The sequence below is a fragment of the Chionomys nivalis genome, chromosome 20, assembly GCF_950005125.1.
Source record: "Chionomys nivalis chromosome 20, mChiNiv1.1, whole genome shotgun sequence".
In the NCBI taxonomy this organism is placed as follows: Eukaryota; Metazoa; Chordata; class Mammalia; order Rodentia; family Cricetidae; genus Chionomys; species Chionomys nivalis.
In genome coordinates this window covers 47,069,003-47,089,117 of record NC_080105.1, presented here as the reverse complement: position 1 = coordinate 47,089,117, position 20,115 = coordinate 47,069,003, and the positions used below count along the sequence as shown (strand labels likewise).

General features: G+C 45.5%; 1 protein-coding gene across 4 annotated transcripts in view; it reads left to right on the top strand.

Moving 5' to 3' along the window:
• The window catches only part of Nsd3 (nuclear receptor binding SET domain protein 3), a 103,659-nt gene extending 84,021 nt beyond the window's left edge, over positions 1 to 19,638 (top strand). For 3 of the 4 annotated variants that reach the window (XM_057752984.1, XM_057752986.1, XM_057752983.1), the window contains 8 exons: positions 498 to 700; positions 1,293 to 1,405; positions 1,933 to 2,202; positions 7,942 to 8,058; positions 9,859 to 10,000; positions 11,497 to 11,603; positions 12,813 to 13,014; positions 14,115 to 19,638. In XM_057752984.1, coding sequence (XP_057608967.1) covers positions 498 to 700; positions 1,293 to 1,405; positions 1,933 to 2,202; positions 7,942 to 8,058; positions 9,859 to 10,000; positions 11,497 to 11,603; positions 12,813 to 13,014; positions 14,115 to 14,356 — 1,396 coding nt within the window. In that variant the 3' untranslated portion in view covers positions 14,357 to 19,638. The remainder of the gene's footprint in view (positions 1 to 497; positions 701 to 1,292; positions 1,406 to 1,932; positions 2,203 to 7,941; positions 8,059 to 9,858; positions 10,001 to 11,496; positions 11,604 to 12,812; positions 13,015 to 14,114) is intronic. The other variant, XM_057752985.1, reaches the window with a different exon arrangement.
• Positions 19,639 to 20,115: the final 477 nt, after the last annotated feature.

The window sequence follows — 20,115 nt, the reverse complement described above, 5'->3', positions numbered from 1 at the left end:
GTTAACATCCACGTTCCAGTGCTGGAAAATGGGCCCATCGTCCTTTTCTTATTAGACATTATAACTGATACGTTTGTGATAAATATTTTATATGTTAATCTTTTAAGGAAAGAAACCAAATAAGGCAGCTTGGACCTACTTTGCTTAGCCTGTGTTCACTACTTTATTGACCATTAATAGTTTTGTGTGTGGTGTTTTTTGGAGGTTGAGACAGGGTCTCCAGGTGGTGGTGGCGGCCTCTGCTTTTAGTCCCAGCACTTGGGAGGCAGAGGGATCTCTGTGAGTTTGAGGCCAGTCTGGTTTACAGACTGAGTTCCAAGACAGTCAGAGCTGTTGTTACACAGAGAAACCCTATCTCGAAAAAAAGACAAAAACAAAAAGCAAGTATTGTGTGGTTTTACAATCTGAGTCTGAATAAATGTTGAAAATATAAACCTTTCTTTCCTTCCAATCTATGAAGAAGAGTGGTTTTTTCACTTTCTCACTCTTGTGTTCAGATGGTGGCCTGCAGAGATCTGCAGTCCCAGATCTGTGCCGTTGAACATCCAGGGCCTGAGGCATGACCTGGGGGACTTCCCTGTGTTCTTCTTCGGTTCTCATGACTACTACTGGGTTCACCAAGGCAGAGTGTTCCCTTATGTGGAAGGAGACAAAAGCTTTGCTGAGGGACAGACTAGCATTAACAAGACCTTCAAGAAAGGTAAGTTGGCCGTGCCCCATGCTTACGGTGACTCAGAACTAGCACTCCAGTGCGTGGTTCTTGAATCCCCTTCTTTGCACCTGAAGTTTCTGCCTCTTGAGAATATTCTCCAGGCATCACAATTTTACATCCATAAACTTCCCATGGCATCAGGCCTGGGTTTGAGACGCATAAAGCACAAAACACTGTTGTGTTTGAAGTGTCTTTAACCAGGTGAAGCAGGAGTGGAAAAGTCTTCCCAGGGAGAGCCTGGGGCCTCTGCAACATGACAGAAATCTGCCTTTCTGAGGAAGGATAGACGTTATTTTAGATAGAACATCTAGGACAGGGTTCTCAAGTAGAGTCACTAAGAGACCTTTGTCATTGATGTAGGTAGGACCTTTGCTCTGAGGAATGCACACAGTGTAGTATTTGATAGGTTGTATCCTAATTTATTATTAAGTCTATAATGGTGGTGACTGGTGATTTTCAGGATGTAATTTTAAAAAGTAACCCTCGGACGAGATGCAGAGCATCTCTAAGGTGGTAGGGTTTAACGTCCTGCCCTATGGTGTGTTTGCATTTCGATAACGGCCTGCTTGCCTCTTGTCAGCACTGGAAGAAGCTGCAAAGCGTTTCCTGGAGCTGAAAGCACAGCGAGAAAGTAAGGAAGCTCTGGAGATGGAGAAGACCTCAAGGAAACCCCCTCCCTACAAACACATCAAGGTGAGCAGGCTCTCCTCGACCTGCAGAAATGTTCCCTGACAGTCAGTATCTCCTTTGGAGACTGGTAGTTCCCTTGGCTGCAGCGGTGAGAGTCCCGGGTGCTGTGGGTGGGAGCCCTGTCTGTGGTCCTAAGGAGTGGGCACTGCCCGTGGTACTAAGAGGTGGGTCTTTGGCATTCTTTTCTACACCCAAGAGCCATGACTTGTATGCAGTTCCATTCTGTTTCTAGCAGATTATCTTGCAACCAAATGAGGAGATAGATCTTTAGCCTCTCTATTCCAGAGACTTCGTAGATGGCTTATTTTCTCTTAATTTCAGGCATTAAATTTCTGTCAGCCTGTGGCAAGTGGAATAAACAAATGAGAATTAACATCACATTTAACACTTTGGTCTAGTAAATAGACGTGGTTATTCCTTCTCGTTTATTCAGGAGACGTTATGATAAAGAGCTTTGATGCAGGAGTGCCAGTCGCCCACAGCTTGCTCACCTGCTCTTTCCTTTCCTTTCCTTGCACTTCTGTCCCTAGGCTAACAAAGTAGTAGGAAAGGTCCCAATCCAGGTAGCCGACCTGTCGGAGATTCCCCGCTGTAACTGCAAGCCTGCGGATGAAAACCCTTGTGGCTTGGAGTCGGAGTGTCTGAACAGGATGTCGCAGTACGAGTGTCATCCGCAGGTGTGCCCTGCCGGGGTTCGCTGTCAGAACCAGTGCTTCACAAAGAGGCTGTACCCCGAAGCAGAGGTCATCAGAACCGAGCGGAGAGGCTGGGGCCTCAGGACCATGCGGAGCATTAAGAAGGTAAAGTGTAGAGACCCAGCTCAGAGTAGGATGGGCCAGGGCCTTTGTCTTTTGGGACACTTGGTTTGTGTCCTGGCACTGGGGCGGAAGCATAGCATTTATGACATGGAGTTAAGGATTGGAACATCTTCTTGTTGCTTTTCATGGTGGATGGACATGTTAGAGAAGTAACATAATAAATTATATTGATTATACACCGGGCAGAAACTAGCAGACTCAGAACTCATGAGCCATAAGTGTGACCGAGTCTCCGTGTCATTAACATTCACTGCGACAGTAATCCGCTGTCTTATCTGTAAACAGTAGAAGTGGTGGGGTCTTTAACGTGTGTAACTTACTTTTGTTTTCATACCTTGAGACAGTTTTTTTTTCCACAAGAATCTCCTGGCACAAGAAATAGATAACAGTTGGAGAAATATCTTAAAGCCAAATAGCTTAAAAGAAAGACAAAACTCTCTAGTAGACCCTACTGAAGTAGTGGTCTGCGACGTTAGAGTGCCTGAGGCTCTCCTGAGGCTCTTGTCAGAAGTCAGCTGTGGGGAGGATGGCGCACATCGTTAATTCCAGCAGAGGAACAAGGATCTCTGAGTTCAAGGCCAGCCTGGTCTACAGAGTGAGTTCCAAGGCAGCCAGGGCTACATTGTGAGACCCTGTCTCAGAAAAAGGAACTAACCAGGGGCTGGAGACCTCAACAGTTAAAAGCACTTGTTGCTCTTGCAGAAGGCCTGAGTTTGCCAGCACCCACATGGTGGTTCCCAACCATCCATAACTCCAGCTCTAAGGGATCTTATGCCTTCTCCTGACCTCTGGGCACAGGCACATGTGATATACATACATACATGCAGGCAGAGCACTCACACACATACAGTGAGGGAGCTGCAGAGTTGTCACGGTGGTTGAGTGCTTCCCACTCTCACAGAGGACCAAGGGACGGAGCCGCGAGTGGGCCAGACGTGAGGCGAGATAGCTAGCCCAGGGCTAGGTCTCAGCGAGCACCTCAGACAAGAGACTACTGGGCTGTTTAGTAGGTGACTTGATTGATACGGCAAATTAGTTTTCTGCTATTGTATAAAAGTATTTCCACAAGGTTAGCAACTTAAACCTGGGTGTGGTACCTCACAGTTGTGTCTATCACTTGAGAGACTAGAGCAGGAGAATCGCCAAGAATTTGATACTGACCTGGGCTATATAAACTTGTGAATTTTGGCTTAGCCTTAAGAGCAAGACCCTGTCTCAAAAACAAAGCAAGTTAGCAACTTAAGTGACTATCGAGAGCAATAAGAGCACTGGCCACTGTTGGACAGGACCCAGGTTCAATTCTCAGCACCTAGCATCCACATGGCCCCTCACAACCATCTGTGACTCTAGTCCCTCTTCTGGCCTCCATGGTACCAGACATGCATACAGTACACGGACCGCACAGGAGTAAATGTGATATGTGTTTTATTACCACAGTTGATACGTGTCAGGGGTTCAGGCAGTGCTCAGCTGGATTCACTTAGGGTCACAAGAAATGAAACTGGGTCCTCAGCTCACCCAGGGAGGGACCCAGCTTCCTTGTAGCTATAGAATTCCAGTTTTTGTTTCTGTGGTCTGAGTGCTTTTATTCTGAGATTCTCCCTCTATCCCCCACTGCTGCTGTTGGCCAGGAATGACTCTTAACCTTTATTGGCTTCCCCAGTTCCTTGCTACCTGAGGTTCCCAATGTAGGCAGACCTGACAGACGCTGAGGTCATAGACTCCACAGTCTTGTTAGCCCGTGTGTGTTGTTACCATCATCACTGCTTCCTTGGAGGGCAGGATCACAAGTGGGATCTGGGGTGACCTTGACAATCTGCTGCATTTGGAGCTGAAGAGAATAACTTTGGCTGGAATGTGAAGGGTTAATGAGAAAGGAGAAAGAGTGATAAGAAGGAGCTGGGGAAGCGACCCTGGGCACAAGGGTGTAGGTCTGCATTAGTGCTGTCTACTCTCAGCCATCCTGTAGGCACTGGGGAGAGCTTGTATGTGGGGTGGACATGTGTTAGAACAGTAAACACACACTTGATTCTCTAGATGTTGATTCTCCTCTGACGAGTTTGAAATGCACGCGAGTCCTGCAGATGATAGATGGAGTCAGCATGGCTTTTGGGATGAGAAGGTCGGCGGTTATATGAGCACCTTGTAGTCCCTTGTGAGTTTATCACGTAAAGCAGCTAGAATGACGGCAACAGCAGCAAATTCTTAAGGATCTAAAGGTTCTGAATCTCCATATTGATGGTGGGGTTGTGAGCGGAACAGCCACTGTCAGCAGTAGTTTGGCAGTTCTCTTTAAATACGCGTGTACATTTACTATATTATACAACAAATTTCCATCCGGGCTATTTAAGCCAGGAAAATGAAAATCTGTAATTACATGGAAACTCTTCCTAAATGTTCACAGCAAGTGCATTTTTATAATAGCAAAAATCTGGGAAGACTGGCCAGTCTTCTTCAGTGAGTAAATAAACAGGTGGTGGTACGGCCACATTGAGGGGACCTACCAAGACAGTAAAGACAACTGAAACACAGTTTCAGGGTAATCTCTGGAGGACTGGTTTGAATTACTACTACTACTATTATTATTGCTAGTCCCATGGCTCTAGAGATGGTTTAGTGGTTAGGGGCACTTGCAGAGGACCCAGGTGTGAGTCCCAGCACCCACACAAAACTCTGCGCTCCAGTTCCTGGGTATCTCATACCTTCTTACAGCCTCTCTGGACACTGCACACACATGGTGCACTCATAAACTGTTTGCGTGCACACACGCGCACACCTATACACATATATCTTTGGGCAAAACATTCATACACATAAACTAAGACAAATCTTTATTTTATATGTGAGTGTTTTGTATATGTATGTGTTTGTGTTGTGTGCCTGCTTGGTGCCTGCATAGATCAAAAGAGGGCATTAAATCTCCTGGACTAAAAACACATCTTTAGGAGCTAGAGAGATAGCTTGTCAGTTAAGAATGCTGACATGATCTCCCAGACTACCGTGGTTGGATTCCCACAGCCACATGGCAGCTCACAGCCATCTGTACCTCCAGATCCAGGGGATCTGATATCTCTTCTGGTCTCACAGGGCACCAGGCATGCAAGTGGTGCACAGACACATGCAGGCAAAACGTCCATACACTTAAATAAATAATTTTAAAAACCAAATCTTAAAAAAATAATTCTCACCGGCAATGGTGGCGCACACCATTAATCCCAGCACTTGGGAGGCAGAGGCAGGTGGATCTCTGTGAGTTCAAGGCCAGCCTGGTTTACAAAACAAGTTTCAGGACAGCCAGGATTATTACACAAAGAAACACTGTCTCAATAAAAAAAAAAAAAGTCTCAGGCTGGAGAGATGGCTCAGAGGTTAAGAGAACTGACTGCTGTTCCCGAGGTCCTGAGTTCAATTCCCAGCAACCACATGATGGCTCATAACCATCTATAATGAGATCCGGTGCCCAGAACACTATATACATAATAAATAAATTTTTAAAAAAGCCTCAAAAGGTTACATATTATATAAATGCATTTATAGAGCATCCTTAAATGACAGAATTATACTGATGGATTAGTGTTGGACAGGAGTTAGGAAACCAGGGTGCTGGAGTGATGGAGGATGTGTGTGGCCATTAAAGAAAACCTCAAGACATCCTGTGGTACAGGTACAGTCTTCAGCATGATTGTATGGTGGCAGGATTCCATGTCAGTGCGGTGTGTGTGGCACCAATGGTTTTCTAGTTACTGCTGTGTTCGAATTCCGTAAGATGTCACTATTGGAGGAATCTGACTGAACGGTATAGAGTTTGTATTTTTAGCTTTCTGTAAATATACTTACTCAAAATCGAAGGATTGAAGAGCAGACACCTGCCCTATCTGCTTCAGGTTCAGACTTCTTCCGTTTCTCATCCCTAATAGCCACCACCTCCGCAGCTATAAACTATTAAAAGATTGCAATAATAGTGATGATAATGGCTTCAGAAGTTGGGGTTGGCCTTATTCTAAGATCTAGTGACATGCCACAGGTGCCACTTGGGACTATAGAAATAATAATGCTATCAGCAAGAACAGACAAGCACCTGCACAGGAATAGTACCGCCCAAATGCCCGTGGATAAGTAACAACCGTTCATTTCCAGGGGTGAAGTAGTGTGTGTGTGTAAGGTCATGTGTACCCATATGTGTAAAAGTCCGGTGACAAGCCGGGTGTTGTTTCTGAGGTGCTTTCATGCCTTTAAACATGTCTTAGCAACTTGGGGAGGAAAAGGTTACTTTAGCTTCAGTTGTAGTCAGGGCAAGAACTCAAGGTAGGACCTGAAGCAGAGGCCATGTGGGACCGTTGCTGACTGCTGCTTATGCCGCTCCCCACGGCTCAGTCAGTTTGCAGTTCTTTCTTTTTTTCTTTTCTCCAAAGCTCTGACTGTCCTGAGACTCACTATGTAGACCGAGTTGCTTCTGCCTCCAGGGCACTAGTATTAATGGTGTGCACTACCACAGCCTGGGCAGCCTGCTTTCTTACACCACAGGACCACCACACCAGCCATTAGCCAGGACTCACCAACACGTGATATGATGGAAGCATTTTCTCTTTTGGGGTTCCTTTTCCCAAATAACTCAAGGTCCTGTTGAGTTGCCCAAAGGCCACTAGGTCATAACTGCTATTTGAGATAGAGTTTCTCATTGGCCGTGTAACTGGCGTTGAGCCCCAGCCATGCGTCTGGTCCCCAGCTCCCATCACCGTCACTAGGATTTCAGGATCTGCCATCGTGCTTGGGCCCTTAGTTATGGGGTTCTGAGCTCGGGTCTCCACATTTGTGAGGAATCCCAGCTGAGCCAGTTTATAGCTCTGTTGTTTTTACATTTCCACAGAGCTTGTCTGAGATGACAGGGATGACACATGCACTTCATTTCTCTATCTATCTATCTATCTATCTATCTATCTATCTATCTATCTATCTATCATCTATCTACCTATCATCCATCTATCTATCTATCTATCTATCTACCTATCTATCTATCTATCTATCTATCATCTATCTACCTATCATCTATCTATCTATCTATCTATCTATCTATCTATCTATCTATCTATCTATCTTTAGTTTTTCGAGACAGGGTTTCTCTGTAGCTTTGGAGCCTTTCCTGGAACTAGCTCTTGTAGACCAGGCTGGCCTCAAACTCACAAAGATCCCGCCTGCCTCTGCCTCCTGAGTGCTGAGATTAAAGGCGTATACTACCACTGCCCGGCTCGACACGTACACGTACACTTGCACACCGTAGTGTCTGGTGGGGGTCGGAACATCTCTTAGTCCGTCAAACTCAAGTTACACACCAAGCCATTTCTGACCCCAGCCCTAGGGCTTTGTTGTTAAAGCAAGTTCTCATGTGCTTCAGGCTGACCTAGGAATCAGCATGTCCTTTCTATACCTCCCAAGTGCTAAGATTATAGGCATGTGCCACCACATCCTGTCTGTGTGCTACTGGGGATTGAACCCATGGCCTTGTACAAACTAGGCAAGGGCTCTACTAACCGCATTTCACTCCCAGCCCTCAGCCTTCTTCCTTCTGTTTTGAGACAGACACACACATGTCTTTGCACCGTAAGAGCACTTGCTACTCTTTGTGCTTTAGGTAATTTTCTTGGTTCATACATGTGGTGTTAAAAAATACATTACAATATAGTGCACAGATTTTACAGTGACGTATTAAATGCTTCTCTGCAGGGTGAATTTGTAAATGAATATGTCGGTGAAGTAATTGATGAAGAAGAATGCAGACTTCGAATCAAGCGAGCACACGAGAACAGTGTAACTAATTTTTATATGTTAACTGTTACCAAGGTAAAATTGCTTTTATTTTTTGATAAGAAAAAGGGACATTTTATGTTTTGTTCATAATTTTATGTTGGACTCAGTTTCTCTTAGTTTCATTTTCTCTAAGTATAATAAGATTTTCAGTAGTCAGTGCTGTAATTATCTCAGGAGTACAGAAGGAACCCTCCATAGTCATGAGACTCCAGCCAAGGCCTAATCAGAAATGAACTCCAGCCATGTCTAGGTTGGAGTTGTTGGGTCCTAATCCTAGATCTGCATCAGTGAGAGACCTGGTTTCTTTATCACTGCTGGAAGAATCAGCTCTCGGATTCTGAATTATAAAATACCTTGAAATTTCTGATTAACCAAAAACTCATTAAGTTTCTGTGTATTTATTAAGCTTTTAAAAAGGAAATGAGAGCAATTATTATCATCGTCCTGACAGAGAACGGGAAACCCAGGTTGAGGTACAGCTCAGTCAATTGTTTAGTGTTCTGTCGCCCTTCAAGAACCAAGACTGGTACCCATGTTTCCCTGTCCGGGAATGTTTCTAAAAGATTCAGATATCATTCAGGGTGAGGTCATAACTCCACAGTAAAGCATATGATGAACATACATGAGGCTAAAGTCATGGCTCCATGGTAAAGCACATACTGCATGTGTGTTACATGAGGCTGAAGTCATGGCTCCATGGTAAAGCACATACTGCATGTGTGTTACCTGAGACTGTGGTCATGGCTCCATGGTAAAGCACTTACTACACGTATGTGAGGCTGTAGATTTGAGTCTTATCACAAGCAAAAACGTGACAGGAAAACAGCAAAGCACAGTAGAAGAGATTGCTGGGTATGATGGTGGATGTCTTTAATTCTGGTACTTTTGAGGCCGAGGCAGTGAGTTCCAGTACAGCCTGGTCTTCATAGTAAATTCCACACCAGCCAGAGCTACATTGTGAGACCCTGTCTCAAAGGGAAAAAAAGGATTATTCTGAAAGTATTTTAACTATATGTAGTTGTATCATTATTTGAAAATTTTCCAGCGTCCAGTGTATGCTGCAGTCTGCCCCATTGAATCCTAGTCTCGCTGAGCTCAGATCAGCCAGTGTGATTTCCCAGAGCTTAGAGCTTATCCGCACTGTTAGGAGTCCAGATCGAGGGGACCCAACTCTCCAGTGTCCAGCTTATCTGCACTGTTAGGAGCCCAGATCGAGGGGACCCAACTCTCCAGTGTCCAGCTTATCCGCACTGTTAGGAGTCCAGATCGAGGGGACCCAACTCTCCAGTGTCCAGCTTATCTGCACTGTTAGGAGCCCAGATCGAGGGGACCCAACTCTCCAGGGTTTTCTCTGTTGGACTGCGATGTGAGTAAGCAGAGTAGGTAACTACTGGGAAGCACACCTTTCCCTGTGAGAGCACAGAGAGATTGCGGCTCCGCATCCCGTTTCCCTCTCCATCTGCATGGGGTCAACTTGTCTCTCCACCACAGTTTCTCTTCTGGCTTAGAGCAGGAAAGAGAAACTAATTGAGTAGTTGGGTGTCTGAACAGTATAGCTCTTATCAAAAAGACCTAACAAATGACCTGCTGACCTTTTGTTTCTCCACGGCACCATCCTCACCATTCTCGGCAGTGTCCGGTTAGAAGCTGGGAAAGTCTCAGGTCATCAAGCAGGGGAACTTCAGAGGTGGCTGCAGTGTCCTCAGCGCTGCTAGCGGTCACACACCAGCTGATAATAAATGCTGCAGCCTTGTGTTCCCTAACTGTGTTTCTGAATGGCTTGTCTGTAGTCATTGACAAAAGTATCCTCCGCTTTGTCTCCCTTTTCTGAAGGACCGGATAATTGATGCTGGACCAAAAGGAAATTACTCTCGTTTCATGAACCACAGTTGTAATCCAAACTGTGAGACCCAGAAGTGGACAGTAAACGGGGATGTTCGAGTTGGGCTGTTTGCTCTTTGTGATATCCCTGCAGGTAAAGGGCACCGCTGTCCTGGGTCCCTTTGTGGGGGACATCTCTCTTGTCGGGGAGGACATTATCCTTTAAGACTTGGCACCCGAGTATTGACTCAGGGAAGACAACATGCTCTTTTTGAAACTGGGCGTTTCTGCCAGCGCAGTAAAACTGCATCTGAAGAGAACACTGAGTGGCCTCTGTGCAAAAGAGGACTCGTAGAGCTGTGCATGCCAGCATATTACTACTGCAGGGCAGATGCACGGCTTCGCCAAAGCACTCGGTCTGTATAGTGTGACCGGACGGCCTAGCTCTGTACTGTTCTTTCAACATACAAAGGTAACTAGCCTGTGGCAACTGGAGAGTTGGCTCTCCACTTAAGGGTGTATACTTTTGCAGAGGACCCGAGTTCAATTCCCGGTATCTGTGTAAGGTGGCTCACAACCACTTGTACTCCAGACTCACCTCTAGCTTCCACAGGTACCCTTCCACACTCACATATACACATATTAAAAGTAATAAAAGTAGATCTTGTACCAACTGTTTCCAGCCCTGAAAGACCACTCTGTTTGAGAGTGGTCACTGAGCCTCGGCAGCCTCGCTGCTTTCTTTCTCCCTCCCTGCTCAGTTTCAAACGCCTTAGCAATCCTGTCGGGAACTGATGGAGCAATTCAGTCATGAGGGCAGCTGAAGCCCTTTCTAGACTCTGGGTTGGTCACCCCTGCCTGAAACAGTGTTTAGGGGGCTTTAGTTTGGATCCCTAGAGCATTCACGTGTGTGGTGAACTTGCGTTGTGAGTGTGTATTGGTTCATAGTGGAAGGTGCTCCTAACACTGTCGCCACGCCATGCTGTTCCTTTAGAAACTAGAGTCTAGCCGGGCGGTGGTGGCACACGCCTTTGATCCCAGCACTCAGGAGGCAGAGGCAGGCGGATCTCTGAGCTTGAGGCCCGCCTGGTCTACAAAGTGAGTTCCAGAACGGCCAAGGCTACACAGAGAAACCCTCTCTCGACAAACAGAACAAAACAAACAAAAAAAGAAACTAGAGTTTAGCTTTGGAAAGAGGGCTCAGCTAGAAGCCCTTCTTGATCATAGATCACGTGTTCATTGTTTCAACCCCTTGTCAAAGGGTGTGTCGTCCTTTTAGACTGTTTAGCTTTGCCATACATTTTGGTGGGCAGCAGTGTCAGCCATTTGTCCCCACTCTTCTGTCTTTGTTTTCAGTAAGGTGGGTGTGGAAAGAGGAAAGGTCTCTACAGTTGTGTTATTTTTGGTATTTCTATATGATGTGTGCATATGTAAGTGCTCCTGGGGACAAATGACAACTTCTAGGCTTAGGCTGTGCTCTTCCTCCAAATCAAACTCACGTTGTCAGACTTAAAAGGCAAGCGTTTTCACCCTCGAGCCATCTTGCCAGCCTGGGACAGTCTTTGTGTTAGAACCATGTGTCAGCGGGACAGTGTGCGGCAGTGCTTCCTCATGGTGTCACTGTGGATAATCATTTCTCTTGTGTTTTAGGAATGGAGTTGACATTTAATTACAACCTGGACTGTCTGGGCAATGGCAGGACAGTGTGCCACTGTGGATCAGATAACTGCAGTGGCTTTCTAGGAGTGCGACCGAAGGTCAGTGGTGCAGGGTGCGCCCCAGCCAAGGGCGGGGAAGGGATGCATGCCAAAGGACCTGCTTGTCTTTGCAAGTGCTGGCTATAGAGTCTGGCCACTCTGTCAGTCTGTCAGGTCTGTCAGTGCCTCTCTGGGGGCAGTGGTGATGGTTGTTTTGACATAGATCTCATGGAGTGCAGACTGGCATTGAACTCTTGTGTCAATGAGGATGATCTTGAATTCCTGATTCTTCTGCCCTCGCCTCCCAAATATTGGGATCACAGGCTTCCACAACTGGACCCTGCTTGCTATTTTCACTTTCTAATGAAGCTTGTTTTAGTAAGGTCTGGGAGGTTCTGAAATGTGCTAAACCCACTGAATTATATGCTTCTAAACTGGTGGGTGTTACCTGGGTGTGGTGACTCAAGCATGTAATCCTAGCACTTGGGAGGCAGAGGCAGGAGGATTGCTATTAATTCCAGGCTAGCCTAAAAAGGAAACAAACAAACCAAAAACCTTACATAAATATAAAGGTCTATGTTATAGCAAGTAGTTATAGGTCATTGTGGAAAGGCAGGCTGAAGTCCGAACAGTAATGAAGTAAAGCAGCTTGCAGTTAGAACCACCCGGACGATTCAAACAAAAGAAACAACAACCCAGCAGCCGGGACTCTATTAAAGTGACATTGTCTTTGAACACTACTCAGCAGTGACTGGCCAGTCAGTGCACTGCCATCATGCCCAGGGAAGAAGTTCAGCTACTTTGTTAAGATCGTCTCACTTTGGCCAGAAGGATGGCACAGGACGTAAGAATACTTATTCTTCTAGAGGACCGAGTTCAGTTCCCAGCAACCACATGGCAGCTCATATCTGTTACTGCAGTTCCAGGGGCTCCAACACCCTCATACAGATATACATGCAGGAAAACACCAATGCACATAAAATAAAAATCAATTTTTAAAGAAATCAAGGAAATGACAGACAGTATTATAGTTATTGCCCGGCCCACTGCCACCTTTCATGCACACAATAAACTGTGCTTCAGAGAAAGCAGACAACCCCAGTGGACAAGGACAAGACTTGCTCTGTTGTGGTATTGTGAGAAAAGTCCTTCTGACGTTTGTAGGACACATGCAGAGATGCAGTTAAGGTTGTAGATGTGCATTTCCTGCTTCTGTGTAAAGTGTCTTCATTATCTGATGTTGAAACTGTGCTCTGTCTTCCTTCCCAGTCTGCATTCGCATCCGCAGCTGATGAGAAGACAAAAAATGCCAAGTTAAAGAAAAGACGGAAACTCAAAACAGAACCAAAGCAGATCCATGAGGATTACTGTTTTCAGTGTGGAGATGGGGGCGAGCTGGTCATGTGCGACAAAAAGGACTGTCCCAAAGCGTACCACCTCCTCTGCCTTAACCTGACTCAGCCCCCATACGGTAAGCCCAAAGCGTACCACCTCCTCTGCCTTAACCTGACTCAGCCCCCATACGGTAAGCCCAAAGCGTACCACCTCCTCTGCCTTAACCTGACTCAGCCCCCATACGGTAAGCCCAAAGTATCCCACCTCCTCTGCCTTAACCTGACTCAGCCCCCATACGGTAAGCCCAAAGCGTACCACCTCCTCTGCCTTAACCTGACTCAGCCTCCATACGGTAAGCCCAAAGCGTACCACCTCCTCTGCCTTAACCTGACTCAGCCTCCATACGGTAAGCCCAAAGTATCCCACCTCCTCTGCCTTAACCTGACTCAGCCTCCATACGGTAAGCCCAAAGCGTACCACCTCCTCTGCCTTAACCTGACTCAGCCTCCATACGGTAAGCCCAAAGTATCCCACCTCCTCTGCCTTAACCTGACTCAGCCTCCATACGGTAAGCCCAAAGTATCCCACCTCCTCTGCCTTAACCTGACTCAGCCCCCATAGAGCTTCAAGCCCTTCAGTTTTTGCCATTTATGTATAACTTGGGATACATTCTGTTGTCTTTAATGGAACCGTGAAATAAGAAACATTTAACAGAACAAACAAAATATCTCTGGCCAGAGATCTGTTTCTATGCAAACTGGGCACACCTCATGTGGCCGCAAGGGCAGGTTTCTTTCTTATGATTACCGTAGGTGAGTAGTTGGCACCTGTGGCATTGGGCTTGGCCAGTAGCTCACCTCTGTGTAACATGACTAGATGTTTTTTTAACTGGAGTCTGGAATTGGATTCGTTTGGAATTATCCTCTAAGCAAAGCAGGTAGGGTATGAGCCAGGTGCATTGGGGCCTGTCTTTAATCCCAGCATTTGAGAGGCATAAGCAGATTGATCTCTGGGTGTTCGAGGCCAGCCTGGGATCTATAGATAGACGTTGTCGCGAAAAGAAAAGTTTGGTGGTGGTGGCCTATGCCTTTAAGCCTAGTGCATAGGGAGCAGAGGTAGCCCAGGCAGCCAAGCTGCACAGTGGGACCCTGTCTCCGAAGGTGGGGGGACTCGGGGTTTTCCTGGGTAATCAAGAAGCAGGCTAACAGGCGCTCTCCCTCTCCAACCGTGCCTTAGGGAAGTGGGAGTGTCCGTGGCACCAGTGTGATGAGTGTGGCAAGGCAGCCGTCTCCTTCTGTGAATTCTGTCCACACTCATTCTGCAAAGCTCATGGAAAGGGGGCACTGGTGCCCTCTGCATTTGAAGGTCATCTCTGCTGCTCCGACCACAACCCCGCATCTCCTGTGTCACCGGAATATTGGAACAAGATCAAAAGTAAATGGGAATCACAAGATCACGGAGAGGAAGTGAAAGAATAAGTAGCGGTGATTCCCTCTCTGCTCTGAACGGAAGAAGCGAAGAGATGATGCATCGACAACCAAGTGATGCTGCCTCTGCCCTCGGACTGCCTTAGACAGGGAAGCTGAAACCAGTTCACACGGCTAAGCAGGTGCTGCCTGGTCTCTCCAGTTTGTTTTGTTGCTTTGGGGATAATTTTGTGGACAGTGAAATTCCCTTGGTCTTTTCTGCCTTTTATTGTGCTTCAGTTGTCTTGGCAACTACCAGAAGAGGTATCTTCATTTTCAAAGTTAAGAGAAAGGGAGAGAGAGAGAAAAGGAAGTTCTGTTGGTAAGATCAGTGTCAAGCCCAAGGTACAATCCTTGGTCATATAAAGCAAAATTAGCCATTCCTTTATTTATTTTCATTTTTAGGAATTGTAAGAAGTGTAGCTCAAACAATCTAACCTCCGTGTGTGTGTGTGTGTGCGCGTGCGTGCGTGCGTGCATGCATGCATGTGTCTACCTTTATATACCTCTTTACTGAGCCGTAGATAGGCTAACTTCTCTTTCCTTCTTCCCTTGCCTTCTCTAGTCCCAGAGAAGGCTCTGGCCAGTATTCAGTCTGGCCTCGTGGAAACAAACGCCTTGACAGCTTTTACCTCTGTGGTCTTCAACTAGTAGGTGGGCTTCGTGGTGCAGTTACTACCTAGAAGTTAGGTAGAGGTGTGTGGGCTCTGTCCAGGAGGGAGGAGGGACTGAATGCACCCCTGGTTATGAGTGTCGCCGTTTACAGATTTTCCTGTGCGGTGCATGCGTGGGGACATGAACGCTCATTGCTGTCACCCTGACACTGGCAAGCAGATAAAGACCAAGGAAGGCACAGACCAAAAGTTGGGGCATATATGCACCATTTTCTGACCACTTAGTATAGACTCCAGTCTTACTTAGAATTTAAGGGCATTTTATTTTCTGTCTTTCCTTCTGCCAATCATGTTTGCTTTGCCAGCTGATGACTCAGTCATGTTTCCTGGTAGAGCTATATAATTGAATCTGAATTATTTTTTAAGAGCTTTTTTTTCAGTTGATATCCTAACTTGGGAATGGTGAAAGCAGACAGAGACATCCTCGGGTTATATGTGAACAGTTTCTTCTTAGTATTATGCAATGCTTAAAATTGTCCCCATTGAGGAAGGGGGAGAACTTTTACAGGGTATGTAAGAACCACAAGAATGCACTTATCTTAAAAAGCACTTGAGAATGCTCACTCCCAAGAAAGCCAGTGTTCGCAAACATGGCTGTGATGTTTGATTAGTACAAACCTGAGCATACCAAGGTGTCTGCCCACAGAATTCCCTTGCATCTAGCACTTAGGAATATACCAAGTATTAATACTATTCCAGTATTACCTGTATGAAATCCTGTGAGACACAGGAACACTGGACTAAAAAGACATCTAGTGTTACTATCACACATGAACTTCCTCAGTGAGCTTTCATGGCTTAGCCTCCTCAAGAACTGCGTACTTCTTTAACAGGGTGGAGGCGCTCTCCGGCACTCTGGAGTTGTGTCGAGTGTGTTTGCTCCTTTTTTAATTTTTACAGATCAATTCAGACCTCTTTCTCTGGATGAAAGAGCAATTCTGTGCCTCTTTTTTATATATAAATGTGCAATTTCTAGACAGCAGACAGACACTACAGTTTCCCTCTCTAAGCTCCTAACTGCCTCTCCTGGAGGAGCAACCCTAGTCATTCTGCGGTGAGATGAGCTCCTGAGAGGAGGGCAGGATGCTGCACGGCCCCAGTCAGACAGCTGACGTGAAGCACAGCCATGAAAACACTACTCTTCAACAATTATGAAATTTGATGTCCTTTGAAACAATATGAATATCTGGGTTTTATCATACTAAAATATTATTTTATACAAACATGATAAACATTTTTAAACTCACTGATAAGGGATTTTCTTTGATATTCCAAATGTAACTCTTTTGAGAACAGTGTCCATTATGAAATTGTATCTTCTTTCTTTTTTGACTTTATGCTTTTTTAGTATAGGATCACTTTTATATAGCAAGGCCTAGGGTGCATCATGTATTTCTAAACTCCTTAGGTTGACCTGTCTCTGTTCCGCTCCTTTGGGGTAGCATATTTGTCTTTCTGTCTTTAAAGAGCTTCGCAAAGCCTTCTCAGTTCTTTTCTTCTTTGTTGACTAATAGGATTGCTCTGCTGTTTCACAAGTGTGGTTCAGAATAGTTGAGCATGGCCCAGGGGCTCTCAGTGCTCCAAACCTGGCGCCTTCCTGTGCCATTGTGGCCAGGTCTGTCTTAGAGTTGAGGGTGAAGGAAGCAGAAGGCTTGCGGACTGTCCTACGCCAGAGCACATTCCAGAGGGCACCGTGCCTACTCACAGTCTGGAGCTGGTGTTCATCAGCTTTGAAATCTGTATGTGGAATGCAGTATTTGGGGTTGGTTTTATTCAGTCCAGAAATGAAAGCCCTTGAAGCAGCGTGGGCTGATATTGGTGGTGTTTTAAATCTCGTTCTGAATCTTTGGAGGAAGAAGAGAAACTGGATTGTAATAGCTAAAGATGATGTCATGAAGCCACCACAGGCCCTGTGCTTTGGAGGCCACTCTGGGCTACCAGGATGGCTGCCTGTGCCTGGCTTAAGAAGAAGGGGCCGGTGGTCTCACCGCCAGTGTGTGAAGCAGTCATCCACTTCTTTAATCTCATCAGTGTTGGAGATCAGAATGGAGTGGGTTTTATCTTTACCTCTGCTCTAAAGCCCTATCCATTTTCATTTTCAAAAATTATCTTCCCTAAGCTGTAGAATAGACTGAGTTTGGGAACCATGGGAACTTGGAGATTTCTGTGTGTTGTATAAATAATAATAATAATATTATTATTAATATAATATATATACATATATATATCAATGAATTAGGAACCTATTTGAAACTAAAAAGATGATTGTGGAGGGAAAACCGCAGCCAGTGTTTGCTGTAAGTGATGTGGACTAGAGACACTGAGTGTCTGTGGTCACGCAAAACACGCAGATGGGCTGGCCTGGTGACAGCTTTCCTGAAATAGTTTCTTTCCTGAGTTCTTTCTTAGTGATAAGTTCTGTTAGACCTAGGCTGTCTCATCAATAAATGAGTAATGTCATCTATTCAGGATGTAGAGCCAGGCTCCCCGGGGCCGGCTGCTTATCTGCCCTTTTGTTTTTACATCGCACACTCCTCTTGTGGCATCCATTCACGCAAAGCTGAGAGGCTTCCAGCCGCATGTCACGTCCTAGTGGGGGAGGAAAGCACATGGCCTTTGAGTGTGGTTCTCGTTCCCCTCATGCATTCACAGGCGCTGAGCAGTTGCTTTCTTACTTGACCTGAATTATTTCCACATAGCTGTTGCGCCTGACCACCTCCTCCTCTTCTGCTGAGTTACTGTGGACAGCACAGGAACTGACCAAACGGAAAGTTTCTCCACGAAGGACCACCCACCCTTAGCCTCTGGTTGCTTGTAAACAAAAAGAACCTTTTCAGGTGGGCTAAAGGAGAGAACGTAGACAGCCTTTCAGTGGATTAGCAAATACTGGAAAGCGTGTACTGAAACATCACCAAGTTCTGCCTTGGATGGGGTGCTGGGGGTCTGGGAGAAAGGGTGTACGGGGGCAGGGAGGAGATGGAGTCCATCACAAGCACAGTGTGGCTCCCGTGACACTGGCACCTCTGCCTCGTTGATTCAGGTTCTTCGTGCACTTGGCTCTGTAGAGTCTCACTACAATTCCTTTTTACAATCATGACGTGGAAATCATCACTCTGTTCTGTCAAAGTAAAGTTCTTCCCATGAGATCACAGGTATCTTAGATTTACTGGCACCATTGAGGGAGAGACTACTGCATGAGATATCAGCAGTGTCTTTAGAAATTAGTTCCTATTTTTGTTTTGTCTTTTTGTTTGTTTGTCTCACCCCCAATGTCACTTGTTTTAATATATGCCTGGGTGTGGGGGGCGTTTGCATTTATGTTACACTCCTGAAATGCTATGTGTGACCCTTGTTTCAAAAACCATTTCTGCCGGGCATGGTTGCACATACCTTTAATCCCAGCACTCCAGAAGCAGAGGCAGGCGTGTGTCTATGAATTCAAGAACTACATAATAAATTCCAGGACAGCTAGGACTATGTAGAGACCCTGTCTCAAAAAGAAAAAAAGAAAAAGAAAAAAAAAATGTTGTTTGGCTTTTGTCTAGCCATTGCAAAAATGGCAAATGTGAGCACTTGTACCTGTGTGGGGGAGGGGGGGGAAAGTATTGCTTGTCCTTTAGTAGGCTCTGAAAGTCATTACCGTCTAAGTTAAAGGGAAAATAGAAGTTGCCAAAGTCAGTATTCAGTCCTTGGTTTTCTTGTGACTTCGCTAGTCTGCTGAGGGATGAGAAGCACTCCCAGCTTCCTCTGTCTTTCCCCTGCCTGCTGACAGAGCCTCAGTGTGTGCAAATCCAGTTTGCCTAGATAGGGATATCCTGTCAGCTAAAAGAACGGGGAAATTTTACACTTACTTTTATTGTCAATTAACATCTCATTTTTTGTTCTGTGCCCTATGGTAACTATACTGCCAATAATAACCAAGATGCTAACTGATTATAACTGCTAAAAAGATCTTTTTATATACAAAGATTTGTGTATATTTTGAATTGATATGGCATTCATTTGTGTCGATTTGAATATTATACAATAAACAATTACCTGCAGATTCTGTCTTCATTCTTTGTGTTGTTTGAATAGTGTTCTTTACAGATTGTTTACATCTGTATTTACTGTAATGAACTTTGTAGATCCTGTGAAATATTATTTTGCTTAAACCACTTGAGTCCTTAATATCCAAGCATCAACCTTCACTGGTCAGTCTCAGTTTCTGTGACTTGGCCAGGAGCTCCTAACACTAAGGGATTAGTGCTAATTTTCCCTGGGGGTATTCTTCTAGGGCATTACTGTATAATGACTTCGAAACATAGTTTAAGGATTTTGTTGATTGACCAATGTCTTATTGCAAAGTATGAGCCTACCAACCTTGGTTAACCTGTGTATTGACAGCGTACTGCTAACTAGTTGGAGTGTATGTAGGATCGCCTGTAATATTTAAACTTCTTTCTGATGTGTGCTGGTGGGACAGTTTGGGTACATTGTATTTACTGAAATTTTGCCTTTTTAATTTTACAGATATCTTAGAACTCAAATGTGTTTTCTGCTTCTGTAAGAATGTGGAAACGTTTTTAATGGCATTCCATTGGTTTCAGGTCTTGCTCGAGGTTGACTTTAATAAACTGTCCTGTATGTTCTAATTAAGTATATGGGCTTGTTCTTTGCCTGTAATTTCTTGGTACAATTTACTGGGAAATGAAACACACCAAAAAGAAAAAATCCACCCAATCTCAGCCCGGTTTTCCCCCTTAAAATGCTGCTAAGAAATGGTTTCTTCAAAGTGAGCTTTCTGTTTTGCTTTTGTAGAGGAAGGATGTCTTGAGGATGGATGGCGTTCCTTTCAGTGTCCTGTAAGGTGATCTGGGCCCCAAGTGTTGGTGAACGGCACTTTCATCCCATTGCTTTGAGACCCAGAGGTGGCCTTCTGGTTGGACAATAGCCAGGCCACGCGATCAGCCGGAGGACAGTGCCGTTGTTGCTTTTGCTAGGTGGTACTCGGAACAAAACAACCCACCCTGAAAGGCCTGCTTCCGGAAGCTCCTGGTTTGTTGCAGCCGCTCAGGCAGGTCGGAGGCCCCGCTGGTAGTGTCCCCTCGGAGCTCG